Below are 18,814 nucleotides of genomic sequence, written 5' to 3'. Positions count from 1 at the left end.
AGTTGACTAAGCTAGGAAACACTGGCCTCTTGATTGGGGGTGGAAGCAAAAGGCTTTCCACCCATACCGAGACAGGGGCTTCGCTGCTCCCTGTGGATGTCAGTGTGCTGTTGGTGATGGATTTCTTGGGCAGCTGTGGACTGGCATCTGGCTTGGTCTCTATGCTGCTTTTGGATGAGCTGTCATTCACTTCATTCTCTTCTACGGGGATCTCTTCACAATAGCTGAAAAAAGACACCATGAGCCCATGTTAACCTCAGTGGCCAAGACTGCCAAGTGTTCTCAGAACTTCAGACCTGTCTATCCAGCCAAAACTATGTGCTTTCCTACTTCTTTACTTTGTATATGATCCTCCTCTAACCACCCCGCACCCCCAACATTGCTCTCCTGAAACTGCCTTCCCACCTTACACCACCCTCCCTTAATAAAATTTCTGGCTCACCTTTTCCAGGCACCCTCCTTAGGTTTATCCTTACCTAAATATGATCATTATTTGTCTTAAACTATTTTTTTTCCATTGGCATCCCATCCCATCCCAACCTGGCCACTTGAATCAAACATCTGGGCTGTGAGCATACATTTCATTTCCCAACAGTGACTAGGACAGGACTCTGGACATGAGAGCCCTTCACTGGTACTGCCCAGATTGTGGATCATAACTAGTGAGCTTCTCTGCACTGTACACCTGAAGGGAAACCCTCTTTGAGATAAAGGTGGGTGCCATTCTAGGGACACCTCATGGATGCCACTGTAGCCTCTCCCAAGGGAGAACTCCTCATCGTCGCCATCAATATCTGACTTATAGTTTACAAATTATCTCATGTGGATGCATAACAACTCTGAGTAAATCATTACATGTATTTTAGAGGTAATCAAATAGACATTCACAGAGGTTAAGTGATACCACGATTAAGTGTCAGAAATTGTACCTGATCCCAGGTGTCCATACTACACAATTGATGTTCTTCCCTTGCTTTCTATTCCTCTGTGCCTCTCACACTATCACCAAGCCTCCACCTACCTTCCAACCTCAAGCATGCTTGTATCCCTTTGGGGTCCCATCTTTCCTAACCTATCAACAGCAGTGACACAGTGATACTCCCTTCTCCTTAAAACTTCCTTCCCTTGGCTCCTAGGATACGAAACTCTCCTAGTATTCCTCCCACCTCACTGGATGTTCTTTCATGATTTCTTTTGCTGCTTCTTCCTCTTGTTGAGTGTTCCTAAGCCCCATCCTTGATCTCCTCCTCATGTCCATTCAGTCATTTGGTGGTTTCAGCCTATCTCACAGCTATCCACTAATAACTCCCAAGTTTATGTCCCTAGCCCAGACTTCCCTGGTGAACTCCACACTCATATACACAAATGCCTATGTGACATCTCCTCTTGACTAAGAGTCACCTCAAACTCAACCTGCCTAAAACCAAGCTCCTGATCTTCCCCTAAAATCTGCTCTGCCTACAGTATTGCCCATCTCAGTTTGAAACAACTCTGTCTGTCTAGTTGGTAAATTCAAGAAAACCTTAAAGCCACCTTTGGTTCCTTTCCAATCCATCAGCCAATCTTTCAAGATATTTCTGCTTCTACCTTTAAAACATATTCAGAAACTAACCATTTATTGCCATTTCTACTGCTACGCCCCTGGTCCAAACCACCATCATCTCATCTAAATGATCTAAATTATTCAATAGCCTCTTAGCCAGTCTGCCCTTGCTCCTCTTCGGTCTATTTCAACCCAGGAGCCAGAGTGATTCTGTTAAAATGTTAAGTCAGATCTTATCAATTATCAATTCAAAGCCTTCCCACGGCTTCTCATCCCACTCTGAGTAAAAGCCAACCATGGTGGTGGCGAAAGGCCCTCAGAATCTGGCCCCTGATCTCCCTGACCTTCTTCTTCCCACTAGTCCTTTGTTCATTCCACCCAGCTGCCCCTGGCTCTTCCCTCTGCCCGGGAGGGTCTTCCTGCAGGTACCCTCAGGGTTCACTTCCTTCAGGCCTTACTTAGATGTCATTCCCCAGTGAGGCCATCACCAGCATCCTAGCCTCTCTTGGAAAGGCTCCCTGGGCAACCTGCCCTCTACCTCGCTCACCCCATCGTGTTGAAGTCGTCATCGGGGGGCACGTAGTCCTCGTCGTCACTGGTCAGGCCCAACTCGTTCCCGTAGCACTGGTGAACGAAGTGCCAGAGCTCCTTGGGGCACAGGGGCTGCAGGAGACAAGAGAGCAATTCTGATCCTTCCTTCCTCGGGAGAACACTCTACACAGAGACACGGAGTTGAGCTGGACTCCCACGAGGGTAGGAGAAGCCAAACTCCACTGTCCCTAGCGGAACTAAAAGGAGAGCAACGCCTCCAAGACAACCTCATCCACCTCCCTTTCCCTCCTCTCAGGATCTTGGAAAGACACCAGTCTTCTGCCTAAGAATATGGCTTTTAGCAAAGCAAGGAACTTGGCCTATTCCCTTAACTCTGATTTGCATAATAGGACCAACTGGCCCCTCGAGAATGGTAACTGTCCACCTTTTGCTCCTATGGATGAGGTCCAGCATTAAGCGGCATAAACTGACGTTACTCTGGGGACAGAGTGATCACAGAGCTTCTGATTTGGACTCAAAATGAGCGCCAGATGTCCCTTGAGCCAGTCTCCTCCACACTGCAGAAATCTTCTCATACTAAGAGTGGCCACACAGGCCCTGCTGGATCACATCCAAGAACGAGGTACAACCTCAAAGGTGTCCCATTTCACAGTTAGACAGTTTCTGTGGTTAGAAGGCAGCCTACACTCTCAAGGTTTAAGGGAACTCAAAGGTCATCGCATCCAACCCTCTCTTGACTACCTGAATACTTCCTTCTTTATTCTCAAGTAGAATCAGTTTTGCTACAGTTCTACGTATTAGTTTCAGTTTGTATTTCACTAGGTGTCTACCTGTCCTCCTCAAAAGCACTGTCCTAAGAAAAGTTAGCCCTCATGAGGTTCAGAGTTTCAGAAAAGTGGCAACAGAATGTCAAAGAACTAAGATCAGAGGAGGAGACCATGAATGAGTCTCGAGTTGGGAGGAGGGGGAGAAGGTGGTAGGGATAAGTATGTGAAAAAGAGGGCAAGAACATTAAGAAAAACGGAAGCAGTCAATACCTTTAAAAAAAAAAAAAATCAAAGAATGTTTCCCATCAATAGATTTGATAAAGAATCTGAAAACTCGCCGAACCCATCCTTTCAAGGTATGGTTTAAGAAGCAGGCAGCTGGCAGGATGCCATGAGCCAGGGTTCCAGTTTTCCAGCTAAGGAGAACTGCCCAGAACGGCACAGTCAGGGCTCTCTCTGAGCCGGCAGGGTTCAGGGGTGGCAGGTCTCTGTGCTGGCCCTCAGTGCCCTCTCCTTTATCTGGACCTCCTCTCTCCTATGTATACCATTCACCCTGCCTGAGACCCGTTTGCCTATCTGCCAAACCACGTCCCCCTTTTCTTAACAATCCACCTTCTCCATGCAGCGTTCCCCAAGCAGTTCCACCCGGCTCAGCTTGTCCGACCATAGTCAGGACAAGCACAATTAGCGGACCCTATTCATCAGGCAGAACTCTTACAGTTATTTTGTGAGAGCTTTTGTGAACCATATAGATGACCCTCTGTCTTATTTAAAAATGACAGTGCTTGGGCCGGCCCCGTGGCTTGGTGGTTAAGTGAGCGCGCTCCACTGCTGGCGACCCGGGTTCGGATCCCGGGCGCGCACCGACGCGCTGCTTCTCTGGCCATGCTGAGGCCGCGTCCCACATACAGCAACTAGAAGGATGTGCAGCTATGACGTACAGCTATCTACTGGGGCTTTGGGGGGAAAAAATAAATAAATAAAATCTTTAAAAAAAAAAAAAAAAAATGACAGTGCTTGTGAACCGAAAATTCAAACCTGCCAGTGGAGACTCAAACACGTTATCATTTTACCATTACTGATGGCTAATAAAGGCAGAAGATCTCAGCTCAAATAAGTTACCAGGATTTATACCAGGGCTATATAGACTTTCAGGTTAAAAGAAACTCTAAATAATGAATCTTTTCAATTTTCTTTAGATAGTAATAAGTTTGGGCTCAAGTCAAGGTAGATACACACATATTTAAATACATAAATGTTACATATAATTATAATGTTATATAATTATAATTTTATAATTTTTTTCTCTGTTTCTTTCTCTGGCTTGGAGGCTGTTTCTCAACACCCCACAGCATCTGAGTGGGAGTTCTCTAAGGGCCACAACCACAACATCTCCTTCATCTGCGTCTCTTCACAATGTCCTTCAAACACTCGAGCAGTCAATGGGTGGCTATATTAACTCTATTTTCCCGTTTTCTGTATTTTTGAGGCTCTGGCATCTGAGGCCTTGCTGACTGGGGAGCGACTGCCCCCTCCCAGGGTTAGCTAATTCCTAGAGATAGAAAACAACTTGCCTAGGGTGGAGGTGGGGGTCCTTTCATAACCAGCCAATCCAAAGCCCAGATCCCCAACGAGCTTCTTTATCTAGCTCTTACAATCCAGGCCAATATTCCTCTGCCCTAATTACCCCAGGGACAGGCAGCATGCAATTAGAGACAGTCTCTATACCCCGAAGCCTGATGAAATTATTCAAACTGGCCAATCCTAAACCTGATCAGCCTGCTTACCCTGCCTCATCCATTCCTTCCATGAAATCCACAATAAAGACTCTTGCCCATGCTTTCCCCTTGCTTTCTCTGCCTCCCGACAGACCCCGGGGCTTCCCTGTGCGGCCCTGTGTGGCAGGATGTGCCTCTGCTTCTAGGGATCTGTAAGTGCAAAAACTTCTACCTTCATGATAGTCATTCCATGTCTGTGCGTCTTACCTGATTGAAACAAATCCTGGTACATTTTAAAACAGTGGTACTGAAGTGTCTGAAGTCAATGAGGGCCTCACTCCAGGCAGCAACGAGGCTGCTCACATAAGAGGCAATATGCTACTTTCAGGACTCAGGTCAACACCACCAGTGGGAGAACACGTTACTCACCACAAGTCTGGGGGACTTCCAGAACCATGAGGAAACACTGGAGCTGGCCAACGCCACAGTAAGAGCAATCTCTCCACAGGACCCACATCCAAGGGGAAAGAACATTCTAGGTGGATATGCATCTTGAGGCTGAGGGAAGTAGCTAGGCAGTACTTACCTTTTCAAGGAGAGCATTCTGCCAGAGCCGGAACATCATCATGTATGTCCTATCCCGGGCTCCAAATGAAGTGAAAAAGTGCTAAATTGGAAGAGAAAATGGCAAGAAATGCCTATTAGGACTCACAATATAACGAATGGAGACATGGTGCTCCTTCCTTCAAAAAAAAAGCTACTGATTACATCCTTAAACACCACTGACTCTCAGTTATCCGTGATCACAGCACAGGTACTCTAGTGATGGTGATCAGCACACCAGGGGCCTAGGTACTTGGGACCTCTAAGTCCCCACTGCAACCAAGTCCATCAATATTCACCAACACTTTCCTCAGTGCTTCTCTGTCTGGTTTGAAGCTTTCATAAAAACTTCCTTCACCTACCTACTGGAACTGGGTAAATGGTGAGCTGTGACCCAGCCTAAAGGGAAGAAGACAAATCCACCAACACACTCACCTTTTCAATCATTAAGTCAACAAATATCTGAATATTGAGGCTAGGCACTATTCTACACATTTTGGGTACAATAGCAAACGACAGAAAGAGACCCCTGCTCTTACGGTGCTTACATATTAATGGGGACCCTTTATAAAGGGTGGGAAGAAAGTGACGGGAAAACCAGATTTTACTGAACATGCTGTAGGTGCTTCACAAATGCTGTTCATTTAAACCACATAAAAGCCTTGGAAAATAAACATAACTGCTAACACCTAATCAAGAGAACAGGCTGGTAACCTTAGGTGACTTCTGTAATCACAAAGCTGACTCATGCCAGAAACAGAATTCAAACCAAAGATTATCTGACCCTAAAGTCTCATGGTTCTTGCCACTGAACTGCCTGGGTCCAAGGTCACAGTGGACCTTGTGTTCAGCAGAAACCTAGGCCACCCCTAGCCCTGAAGCTATCAGTCTTCAGGCTCTAGTTAAAGGTCAAAGATCACAGTGTTTTCTCTGCCCTAAATTTTATCTACCACATTTTCCACATACCAATATGGACAACCCATTTCCTATCAGACTCCTTATCCCTCTTGGTGAGCTAAGCTAACACACAATGAAAACAACTTACATTTGTATAGTGCTTTACAATTTAGCATTTTTAAATGTCTGATGTCATTTCAAGACTCTGTTAAATAGGTATTGCTGGCTCCGTTTTACACATGAGAAAATTGAGACTCAGAGAGGTTACGTAACATGCCTACCATCACGGGACTCAAATTCAGGTGTCCTGGCTCCAAGTCCAATGTTCTGCCATTCCACCCTCCCCCCGCTCAGACTCCAAACACCCTGCCCACCATGGAGGTGGCTCCTGCAATCTGCATCACCTCACTGCCTCTCCCTCCAATCCTACTGGCCTCCATACTGATGCAATGATTAGACTCTACTTACCTTTTCCGAGTCAGTGCAAACTTGGATGGCATTGGGAATGAGGCGAGCTGTTTTTTCTTTAGTCATGGAGCAGATGTCTTTCAAACGAACAGTCAGCTGGCATGGCCACAGGGACAGAGAATGGACAACAAGCAAGAAGAGGCATTAACAGAGTCAGACAAAGAGTGTTCACATGGCACCAGTGCAGACAGAGGAAATCAGATCACAGTCTGTGTATTTCTAAACACATAGAGGACCTCCTGGTGTCCTGGTAGGGACCTCCTTAGAGACCATCTGGGTTAGCCCCCTATTTTACAGAGGCCACACAGCAAAGTGGTGACTGAGCCACGCCTAGAGCCCAGGGGTGTCTTGATTCTTGTTTGGAAAAGCATTCTTCCTCATTTCTACACAGTTTGATAAATGTGCAGAGGTTCCCCACTATTTGCCACTTACAGAAACACTGGCACTGGATGGGACCACAGAAGTTATCTAGTTTATCTTTTCCACTTTATTTTGTAAGATGAGGAAACAGAGGCAAACAAAGAGGCAAACATAGCTAATCAGCTGCAGAACCCAGAAAGTATACAAGCCAGCTCTGAGTCCCAAGGCCAATGCCCTTTTTACTCTACTATTCTTCCTTCTGCGGTGACTCCTGCCAAACATTTACCTGCATTTGCCAAAAGCAAATGCTCTCAATGCTCTCTTATAAACCCAAGAGGGAGGGAGGCGAAGACATAGTAGAGGAGGTCTATGCTTCAAGACTCAGACACGCGCTTCTGTTAATTATACAAAAGCTTGGGTAGAGCATGAAGTCAACAAAAGGAAGAAAGTCAGAGCAGCTTGCTCAGCCATAGCCAAGGGGACAGCCCAAGGGAGCGAACCCCAGGTCTTTACCAGAGTTTCCCAGCGGAAGATGTTGCTGTAGAAGCAGATCCAATTTTCCGAGAGGTAGAGTCGGCCCTGAAGAAGAATGTCTCTTTGGAGTGCACATGAGTAATCTGTGGTAGGATGGGGGATAGAGGAGCTCAGAGACAGGAAGCATTTTCAGCAAAACACCACAAATCAAGCATGCCACCCCTCTCACCAGCCTGGGAGAGCCCAACTGCCTACTACTGACTAGCTGTGTGAGACACTTGAAGTATTGGCAAGGGAATCCCTAGCATCTCATGATCAGGAACATGAAGGATGTGAAATACACTACTGCTGAGAGACCAAGGAATGGATGAGATAACAGAAGGAGGAAAAAGTGAGAGGCAGAAAAGGCCAACAAAATTCAACTAACACCCCTCCCCCATTTGCAATTACCCCAACCCCTTCACTGCTGGACCATCTGCAGAGATAAGAGTGGCAGTCACTCCTTCCAGGTTGGGCTCTCTCTCTCTCGAGGTGGGGGCGTGGGGGTCAGTGCCCTGGACATCCTCTCTCCCTGTTCCAGACAGACGTTCTCACTTGGGTTGGCTCTTACTTGGGGAACCTCTAGACAGAAGCAGGCTGAGCGCAGTCCCCTGGACTCCCTGACTTCCTCTCTGTCCCCACACCCAGGTCACCCAGCTCACCAACAATGAGGCGCTCCGTGTCTGGAAGCTGCTTAAAGAGCTTTCTGAAGTCTTCATTTCTCTGCTTGTAAGTGGGGCTTAACACCTGCATGACAATGGCCAAGGTTAGTAGGATGTTCCCAGGTTCTGTGGTGCAGGGTGCAGGAGGAGCACCTGCTTGTGTGTTTAAAAGGCAAAGATGAGGCTCTGATATCCCATAGACCCTAGGAGGCCAAGTTAGGCAAAGGGGGCTTGGTACGGAAAAACATGATGGAGAGAATTTGATACTGCAAAAGGCTTTGAACCCAGTGTCCATCAATGGGAAAAGGTCAAACATACTAAGCAGGGCCCACATTACATCCCAAGATGAGAGAGGGAGCTTCCTGGAACCCACCATGTCAGCTATTGCTGTTCTGCCTTCTGGCTATTGCTGTCAAGGCAGCACCACCTTGACAGTGAAGCAGGGGTCTGAGGGGGCTCTCCAAGCCCCCCAGCAGGACCCAGCTATGATGGTGCCCAGCGCACCCCTTAGAAAAAGTTATCATGACTAACAGAGAGAGGACTTGGTTGTATGTGAAATTCATGATGAAAATCATAAAACATAAGACTAGTACAATGTTATACGTCAATTGTATCTCAATAAAACTAGTGGGAAATCACACTTTTACAAAGACTGGGTTTAAAGAAAAACTTATAAAACTAGTACTAGAATAAGCCCAGAAGTAGAGAATTTAGAAGCACAGCTGGCAACTATAGGCATACAACCTTCATTCCCACACCTTTACAAGATTATCTAATCCAACCCTTCATTACTGATGAGAATGCTAAAGCCAGAGAGCAGTCCCCTGCCCAAGGTCCCCCAGTCCACCAGTGGCAGACCTCTCAATCCCTGGTCCTGTGCTCACCTCCCACTACCACCTTTGCGTCCAGATGCCCCTGAGCCCACCTAGCTTTTTGAGTGCCTCAGTGAGGACTCATACTCATCAACCGCCTTAGCAAATCCTCCCTGGAAATTCCATGAGCCAAGAATCCTGCTCCTTCTGAGCTTACAATCTTAAAATTAAAAAAAAAAGAAGTGTGTCCCATAGACAAAAGGCACCCAAAGATGATACATGAAGTGCACAACTCACGAAGAGCCGTGCATCGCGACAGAGAGACATCTGCCCTCCACCCAGGCGCTTTGTTGATCATCAGACAGTCCTGGTGATGGTGACAGATGGGTCTTGGCCATTTACACTTTCTCACCTACTTCCCTAGGAATGCATTGGCATACAGCTGTGGTGACGATGGAATGAATAAGCTTGGGACTGTTCAGTTTTTGGCTTTCTGCAAAGCTAAATGGCCCACAAGGAGGCCGAGGCTGTGGCCTGAACACATTCATAGCACACACTGACTACCTGAGCTAGGAGGCCCAATGACTTTTGTGCTAGAAGGAGTAAGAGTATTTCAGAAAGTTGGGGGCAGAGAAAATGGCATGATTTAGTTTAAGGAGGTTTTCCAGAAGAGAGAGAGAGAAGAAAGTGCTTTCAACTTTGTCTATAGTTCATTTGAATTTTAAACTTTTCTTTTGGCTTCTTCATAAAACAAGTTGTAACAGTGCATGCCCCGCTACCTTCCCCAAAGCAATCTATGTTGTAGAGTCCCAAACTTCAGGAATCACCTGAACCAAGTATCAGGGCTACTGGGAGTGAATATCTGGAAGCCAGCCCATCCCGTGACTCCTATGGCTAGAAAACCCCTCAGAACACAACGTTCCTCTGGCCCATGTTAGTATCACACTGAACTGAGACGTCCAACCTCAACAGCTGCCTGGCCTCACAGAACAGAGTCCACACAGTGAAAACCCTTGCTGGACCACCTGACCGTCGGCAAGTTCCTCATTATGTCCAATGGACCTTCTAGAGCTACAATGAAGCTCAGGTGCAAAGAGTTACCACCATGTACCAAGCACCGTGGTAAGCCCTTCACGTACATCATTTCATTTGAGCACAGGGTTGTCTCCCTCATCTCATTTGCACACAGGAGTTGAGGCACAGCGAGGTTCAGCAGCTTGCCCAAGGTATGTGGTTACCAAGAGCAAGCGTGGGCTGTGAACCCAGGCAGTCTGGCCCAGGGTTCCTGGTCTGAGTCGTCACTCTCTGCTGCCTGAGGGTCCTTGCCCCAGCAGAGCACACTCTCTTGGGGAGGAGATGTTCACCTACTTTGAGGCCCCCCACTAGCATTCCATGCCCACAAATGGAGCCTTTTTGGGGGGATATTGAGTTTTGCAAGATGAAAAAGTTCTGGAAATTGGTTGCACAGCAATATGAATGAACACTACTGAACCATATACTCAGAAATACTTAAGACAGTAAATTGTATGTTATGTGTATTTTACCACAGTTAAATTTTTTTAAAAACTGTATCAGTCAAGTGGGTCTTTGTATTTACAAAGTTCCAATATCAGCCTGCGGACCAGCCTACTAGGTGGCCCCAAACCCCCTTCAGATGAAACTGGACATCAAGCACCCAATTACCTGCAGCCTGCAATTCCCACAATTTCTAATGTTCTTTCCCTATTGCTCTCTCACCCTTACTTCTCTCACATCCAACGGGAACTCAGACATCTACAAAGGTGGAGGTGCAGGGAGTCCGGCCTTAATCTCCAAACTGGAGGCCAAGGGAGGGAGCTGCTCTGCTGCTTTCCTTGGAACAAAGCTGTAGCTGTGGGGAGAGGGAGGGCAAATCCAGCCCTCACCTCTGAAGTCAGCCAGTTCTACAAGGACTGGCTTGGGTGCAGGGACTCATTAACCCAGGCTTGCAAACAAATGCCCTGATTCTACCAGGCTGCCAATGTGGACGGCAGGCCAGCCTTTGCCTCCTAGAGTTTAAAGCACAGAGCTACATGAGATTGGCCTGCCACCATATATCCTCCTGCCACCAGAGACCATGACCCTCTCACTCCCACCCCCATGCCCTTAAAGCAGTCTCCTCCAAAGGTGAGGCATGGCTCACCTATCTTAATGTTAAATGGCCAAAGAATTTTGGTTCAAGGACTGTCAAATCTGGGGCCCTCAGGTGGCAGGGCCAAGTGGGGGCTGACAAGAGTGCAGCAGAACTGTCACACAGGCACAGAGAAATTAGGTTGCACACTCACAGCTGGGATTTCCTCAGATCCATGCCAGCAACAGAGTTCCTCACCAGCAGGTATATCCGTGAACCTCTTCAGGTACCACTGCAAAGGCTGGCTGTCCTGCTCCAGCAGGAGGCTCCAGAGGACCCCAGATTCCGTCAGAGATTCCATTGCTCCTACAGCTCCACCTCCCAAAGGAGCCCCACTCCTTGAGCTTTGATTCCCTACCGTCCCCACAGGATAAACAGTCTCGCCCAGGCTGAACGCAGAAGGGTGACCTCTGGCTTCTTGGCAGAGGATCTATGTGACCCTGAGTGCCCTCCTTTTCTCTCCTAGAGCTCTGTTCCAGAGTGAAATTTCACAAACGGGAGGATGTGGTCAGCATGGTTCTTGGGACAGGCTGGCCGGCCAGTCTCCCATGGCCAGGTTGTGCTTCATCCCACTCGGCTTCCACAGTGTGGCTGGTCTTCAGGCTGAGGCTGACCCAGGGAGGGTGTGGTGAAGCCCCTCCTCCCGGTCAGTGTGAATAGCCACTCCAAGAAGCCAGCTGAGGCCAGAAGACGCAGACAACACAGCAGGTGCAAAGGGAAACTGCGCAGGAAGAGGATGACCCCACAGCCAGGTCGAGGTCCACCCCACCAGTTACTCACACACAGCAGAGTGGCTCATAGTTGGTCTGAAATGTACAATCTCTCCTCTGGGCGGGCGCTGGTTGCTATGACTCATGGCCCTCTCCCAGGCAGAGCGGCCACCACTGGCTGTGGCAACAGGGCCTGCTCTCACTCCCACCCTACACACACCCCTTCCTCCCAGACCATGCTCCTCTTGGCTGACCAGCAAATAACTTCTTTGTTAGATTCTCCCAGGGTGGGAGGGAAGGAGGGAGGGGGGGTGGGCAGGGCCAGAGCCCTACACATGCTTCAAGTTACAGGATCTGGGTGATGGTGCTGGCCAACGTCCTCCAGTAACCCCCAGCCTAGCCTGGCCTCCCCAGCAGATGTTTCCTGCAATGGAAAGTAGCTGGCCAGGGCTCCAAAGGGGGGAGGGGGAGGGGGAGGGGGAGGTGCCAGAGGCACCACTGTTACGATGAAATCCGAAATTTGACTCAAACAGCCAGGGACTTCTTGAAGACACACTCTCCCCTCACTGACCCATCCGTCCACCAACTGCCCTATAGCAGCAGCAGCAGCAGCAGATTTGGAAGTTGAACACATCTCATTTCAGACGTGCTCGTGGGGAGAAGTTGGGCAGATGGCCTGGAGAAGTTGAGGTCAGCTCCGGGGTCTGTCTGGGGCATCTCCTTCCCTTCCAGGGATCCTGCCCTGCCTCTTGCCCTAGCATGAGGGGGATCAAAGCAAGAAGATTCCCAGGCAGCTGCTCAGACCTTGAGGGCCAAGTTATCAATGCTAAGAGCAGAGAATTTGGCCCCAGGTCAAAAGTTGACAGCCAAATGCAGGGAAATGGGATCTCCAGGAGAGGAACGGGAGCCAGGCCAAGAGGGACAAGAAGGGCTCCAGGTAGAGAAGCAGGAGAGGGATTAGACAGCACTGGGGCTGGGAAGACCTGGACTCCCAGGAAAGTGAGACCTTTGAAACAAATGGGGCACCCCCCTCACCCTCCCCAGCTGTGCCCACCTTGCCAGGAGGAGCTCAAGCCTGCGCATAATGACAAGTGGTGCCTTTGTCCTAGGAGTCTTAGCGATTTGATGCAGCAACAAACTTTAGCATACTTAAAAATGACCTAATGAATGCAGTAAAAATGTAGATTTTTGACTCCCAAACCCAAGGATTCTGATTCAGAGGAACCTAGGGTCTCCCGGTTAAACACTGTTGGAGAAAGCAGAGGAAGAGTCTGAATCCTTCCCCAAACTCCTGTGTCCCCCTCTCGATGTACACACCCTGGACTCAGCCACCACCCCCATCCATCATGTCATGCAGGGTCATGACTCCCTCAGACCACCATCTTTTCCAGGAAGGATCTACGCCTCAAATACCTTTATATCTTCTACAGCACTTGGCACGATGTGTTTTAAATGTCAGCTGCTCAAAAACTATTTACCAAATGACCGCATTCCTCATACACCTCCAAAACTGTTCCTATTTACATGTGCACACACCCACACAGATCCTCAGCTCTATATGCATGGCTTCTGGGTGCCCCGTCCCTGCCAACACTCTCCCCACCACACATGTGAGCATCTCCCTGCCCTGAGTGTGTCAGCCCTATCCCAGCAGTGTGGTAGCAGAACTCAGCAATTCCATTTTCCAGGGAGACCAGAATGTCTCTCTCCTGGGCCACACCAGACCCCAAGATCTAGGCGGTACATAGACCTGTGAGGGCTGAATCCTTAGAGTAATTCCCTGCAAACATCTGAGTCTGGCTGGGTCAGATGAAGGGATGACCACTTGGGCTGCAATGGGGTGAGGCAGGGGCAGGACACACCCAGAGAAATAACCCCCAGAGAGGAGTCTCGGTGTGCTCAGCCTTTATCTCCTACACCCCCTCACAAGGGCTGGGCAGGGCAGGGCAGCAGGTAGCTTCCAGCCTGAGGAGAGGGAATTGGCCTTGGGCTAAACATTAACTCTATGACAAACACTGGGAGCTGGGACCAAGTGGTACCCCCTCCCTGGGCACAGCAGGGGGGAGAAGGGGGTAGAGGAGCCCAGGAGAAAAAAGATGGACTTTGGTGGAGTACTGGCCTCACCTAGGAAGAAATCAATTAAGACCCTCAAGGAAAACTCTGGCCCTCCAACCAAATCCGTGTCGAGAGGAGCCAGATGTGGGATAAGGGGAGAGTGGAGATGGGGGAGGTGATTGAGCAAAGAAAGAGGAGAGCCGGGGGTGGGCATGGGGGTAACACAGAAAGGTGGAGAGAGGAGTGGGAGTGGGTCTCCCCTGGAAAGATGGGTCCACTCTGGAGAAAGTTAAGGATGGTTGTCAGGGGAATGGGGGTCAGGAAGACTCTTCGAGATAATGGGTAAATAACAGAGGGGAGATGGACGCAACTGGAGGAAGCAGTCAGTCCCTGGAGAAAGATACCAGGCTCCTAAGGGTGTCACCGGCAGTTCCCCTTTCAGCACTCCTGCTTCCTTCACCGTCCCCCTAACATCTGAACTCCATTCCTACAAAGCTTTGCTCTCCGGCTCTCAGTCTTATGCCTGCCAGACTTGCTTGGTCATTCCACAAGATCAGCACCATCCCTTCCTCCCCGCCAGAAAGCCAGCATCCCTAACCTGGGGGGTTCAGGCAATCTGGGTGCTACGCCTAGGCAGCTGCCAGGGTCTGGGCTGCCCTCCGCTGATCTCAAAAATTTCCTTCCCTGGGTTACCACGGAGATGACTGACCCCAGGAAAGGGAGGCGAGGCAGATGAGGACAGTACCTTACCCACCTGAGGCTCCAGGGAGGAGACTTCTACGACTATTTGCTTCATCCGAGATGTAAGCCTGCTGCGCCGAGCAGGGGCCATCTTAGAGGGGCAGACTGCACCCCTCACACCCCCAACTTTCCCCTTGGCTCCCTGCTGAAGCCAAAGCCCTGTTTCTGCTTATCCCTCCATCTCACATCTATTGGGGCTGCACCTCCCAAGCTGGAGGCCTTGATGAATAAAATTGGGATGGTCAAGGGGGGCGTTAAGGGTAAGATCAGGCCTGGGGGGACTCAGGGCAGTTGCAGATGGCCCGGCCTTCAAACCCCACTCTTGACCTGAATGTTCCTGGGGTTCAGCCACTTCCCTTCGTGGGATGCACTCTTTAGCCCCAGGTGGTCTGTCACCATGGTGACACCTCCTCCTTGGCTAAACAGGTAAAAGCACAATGCAGAAGGAGCAGGTGAGGGAGGAGGCTGGGAAGCCGGCAGGGAGGTGCTGGGTGGGCTTCCCCTCACATCAGCCCCAGATTACTCCAGCGGGCCTGAGATGTTCTCACGACGGTCAGCAACTCTGTGCCGACCCTCGCTGTCCTGAATCTGGCCAGGGCGTTTCTAACTGTCCCCAGAGCTGGGGACTACAAAGCCTTTACCTATCTGAAGGACTTCCAGTGCAACGATAGAGCCTCAGGCAGCAGAACAGATGCAGAGCTACCACCAGTGTCAGGAGAGAGACTTTAATACAAACAGGGCTGCCAGCAGAGCTGAGAAGGAGAGACAGGGTATCCTTCCCGAAGGTCAGAGTCTAACCAACTCAGGGCAACACAGAGGCAAGGAGGAGGATGGAGCACACTCAGGGAGAACAGAAAACCAGGTCAAAGCAAAAGGGCAGGGCAAGGGACTCCTGAAAACACATGGATGAACTATTGGGGGCAATGCTGGTGAGCAGGGGGTTGAACCGAAGTTTACTGATGGGGCCTCTGCACACGAGAGCATAGATACATGCACGGCGCACTGCAGGAGCAGGGTGTCCAGCCAGCCAGGGGCACAGGCACGGGGAGCATGGGGCACTCCACACCTGTGTGCATTGATTCAGGTGGCTCTGGGAAAACACCCAGGTCATAGCGTCATGATTGACCCAGAGCAGTCGTGCCTAAGGGAAAGCCATGCTCAGGCCCCTGCCCACAGATAAGCACACTAGTACCATCAGAGCGTGCACGCATGGGGGTGACACTTGCTGTATGCAACAGGCAGAATCTTGCTGTTCTACAGACACCCAGAAGTGGGTGAGCCCAGAGCCAGGGCACTAGTCTCAGGAAGAGAGCAGAGTTATAATTGGAGGAGGGGGTCCTGGTGTTACTTGAAGGCAGCCCCTCTAGGGCTCTACCCACTATGGCAGCTGCTGATTACCCTCTGAATGTGACAACACATGAAGAAACAATGGAAAGATAAACTAGACACAGCTCCTGACATCTGCAGGTCAGGCCAGCTAGAGGTCCGTTGTCACCTCCCAGCTTCCTACCATTTGCTCAGCTTCTGCCTCTTCCTCCCAAAGTCCACCTGCCATTTCTATCCCCCTCCTCCACACTGTTCCATTCTGCTCCCTGTCTCAGCACCAGGTCAGGATGTCCACACTGGAAGTTTAGCAGGACCAGGAAGAGGGTGGCACCCAGGCCGTGGAGGGCAGACACAGGGGACCCTGAATGGGGGCGTAGAGGCGGCGGGAGCAGCAGGAAGACATTGTGGATGGATCCCATGATGTCTAGTGCAGCTGAGTTTCTAGAATAAGCCCCAGGGTGAGAGCAGGAGTCCAGGAGCGGGGAGTCAGGAGGGAATCACTGAACGCTGCTCAGCAGAGTCCCTCGTGCCCTTGGCCTCTGTGAGTTAATGATCTGTTGCTGGGTGATCAATAATGTTTCTGTAATTCAACAGGGGTGAGGGGTGGAGGGTGAAAGGAGGCAACCTAGGATTAATCGAGGGTGAGAGGCAGGAACGGCCTGGCAAACGAGTGTATTTTGGAGGAGGATTTTACACAGAGACTTGCAGAGTCAGTGAGGGCTGACTGCTCCCACATGTCTCCAGCTGCAGGTGGACTCAGTCCATCAGGAAGCAGGTATCCGGCCAGGCCCGGCTCCTCTGCTCTCTCTCCCTTATCTGTCATCGGAACCCCTGACTTCTGGTCGCCCATGTGGCACCTGGCCCTTCCAGCCAAGAGGCAGCATCTATTTCTAGCTGGTCACTCTGCTGAGCGCTCAGAGGCCAGTTCTTATGTGTGGGGCTGAGAGATAAGAAATTAGAGGTGAAAGGATGGGAGAAAGACCAGAGAAGAAAGAAAGTAAATCCTGCTAGAATCAGAGAGAAAGAGAAAGCCAGCCAGGAGATGGAAATCAGAGAAAGGAGAGGCAAAACAGAGGTGGAGAAAAGAAAAAAGGGGGAGTCAGGGAGGAAAGGGTAGGGAAGAGCTAAAGAAAAGGAAAGGTTGAGACGGAACAGAAAGAGCAAAGAGAAGCAGCAGATGAGAGGGAGAGGGCAGAGACTAGCAGCAAAAATGGGTACTTTTCACGTCCACATCTGGCAGTTTTAACTGTCTCATAGGTCTGTGGCCACGGGTTTCCTGTTCCCCTTTGGGGGCACTAGTTTTGCAACACTGCTCAGAAGGGTGGAAGGTTCCATCAGGCAAGGATGCGAGGTCCCCACACAGCACCCCTCCCTCCCCCACCTCTTTCCCACACACACGGAGCTTCTCTTTCCTCCAGGATGTGAGCTCTAAGCAGCGTGGGGAGGCCATGAGGCCAGCTGAAGTCCATGGGGGGGGCCCAAGGGGGAGGGTGGGGGATCAGGGGGTGGAGTCCAGCTTCTCCCCCACGCAAGCCACCTCAGCCCTCAACTCCCCTCTCATCAGCACAGCCCACCAACCTCAGCCTTGTTTGTGCTGGGTCGGGCTAAGGTGGGTAGATTGATCAATTCTGAGCTGTCCAGAGATAGGCAGGTGTGCTGAGCAGCAGGAGGGCGGGAGCCACAGGGCTAACTGACATGTGCTTGATTTGGGGGACTCACTGAGCTCTATAGGAAAACACCCCCAGACACATACACCAGTGATTCCAACCCAAGTCCCTACATTAAACCAAGCCTTGCCCTTACCCCCCACCCACCCTCCCCTTCCCCAGAGTGTTCCCAACTTCTGTCATTCACAGCCACCTTCCCCCACACCTTCCCCATGCCCATGTAACCTGCCGAGGTAGAGCCTGGTGTTAGGAGAGGGGGAAAGATGGCATCCACGAGATCAATCAGTCAAGTGCGGGGAACGCAGACTCAGAGAAGGAAAGAGGATGATCTGAGGCCAGGCCATGGTTGCAAACAACCAGTCCCTCCACTGAGAAGTCCCAGAGGGCGGAGCACAAGGGGTAGGGGCCAGCTGAGAAACTTCAGCCAACTGCTCTTCAGAGGAAAAGTTCAAAATCTTGGGGCCCAGTCTATGTGACCGAGGATGTGGCCTCTGCAGGGACTGTTCACTTCATTATACGGTTCCTGGGTATGGAGCAGCTGGCTGAACCACCCTCTGGACGACCCCAGGCTACACCTTCACCAGACCCAGAGCAGTGGATGTCTTCTAGAAGGAGCATGCCCTTGGAGCCACAGAGGTATGCCTTGGTGCAGAAGTCAAATTCCATTACATGGGACAGCCTCTCCACTGAGAGGGGAGAGTTTTCTGGCTGCATTTCCCCCAAACTGTCTTGGTTAAGGAAAGGAAACTTTGGCCCTAAGTTCAAGCCCCAGGGCTGTCCCAGTCCCGCAATCTGTCTGGCCCAGGCATGCCTCCCTGACTGGTCCCTTCCCTGAGGGTTGGAGGAGCCTGGTCCAGGAGTCTAGGGGAGCATAAGGCAGGCCATCCCTCCCTGGTCTCTCTGAATCAAATCCTCCCTCACCAGCAGTCTTGGCCTGCTACAAAAGATAACCACTGTATCTGTTTTTGAGGGAGGAGGCTGGTCAGAGGAAGAGCCCACCTTTCCAGGCCTCAATTTACTCAAGCCCATGGGGGAACCAAACTATTCTCCACACCTCAGCGTCCCCCTGACCACTTCCAGCCCCCGCCCGCTCCACAGGTACCCAACAAGAGGAGAAACAAGGATACTTACATTATACCAACTCTGGCTTTTCTGAAAGGACAAAATAAAAGAGAAAGTAAAATTAGTCAGGGAAGAGATGCTGGGAATGGCCAGGGTACTCCTGGCTCCAGAGGGAAGGTTACACAGACAGCAGAGGGCAGGCAGGGAGG

At 50.3% G+C, this 18,814-nt stretch overlaps 1 protein-coding gene across 13 annotated transcripts in view; it reads right to left on the bottom strand.

The window, feature by feature from the left end:
* Positions 1-18,814, bottom strand: part of GRAMD1B (GRAM domain containing 1B) — a 229,257-nt gene that overhangs the window by 16,892 nt on the left and 193,551 nt on the right. For 12 of the 13 annotated variants that reach the window (XM_087433833.1, XM_087433838.1, XM_087433834.1 and 9 more), the window contains 7 exons: positions 18,675-18,695; positions 8,084-8,168; positions 7,422-7,525; positions 6,549-6,644; positions 5,167-5,247; positions 2,091-2,206; positions 68-224 (listed from right to left, as the gene is read on the bottom strand). In XM_087433833.1, coding sequence (XP_087289959.1) covers positions 68-224; positions 2,091-2,206; positions 5,167-5,247; positions 6,549-6,644; positions 7,422-7,525; positions 8,084-8,168; positions 18,675-18,695 — 660 coding nt within the window. The remainder of the gene's footprint in view (positions 1-67; positions 225-2,090; positions 2,207-5,166; positions 5,248-6,548; positions 6,645-7,421; positions 7,526-8,083; positions 8,169-18,674; positions 18,696-18,814) is intronic. The other variant, XM_087433837.1, reaches the window with a different exon arrangement.

This window comes from Ceratotherium simum, chromosome 7, assembly GCF_057802395.1.
Source record: "Ceratotherium simum simum isolate JZ-2026a chromosome 7, ASM5780239v1, whole genome shotgun sequence".
Classification (NCBI taxonomy): domain Eukaryota; kingdom Metazoa; phylum Chordata; class Mammalia; order Perissodactyla; family Rhinocerotidae; genus Ceratotherium; species Ceratotherium simum.
The sequence above is the reverse complement of the archived record's forward strand: the minus strand, read 5'-3'. Positions and strand labels throughout refer to the sequence as shown.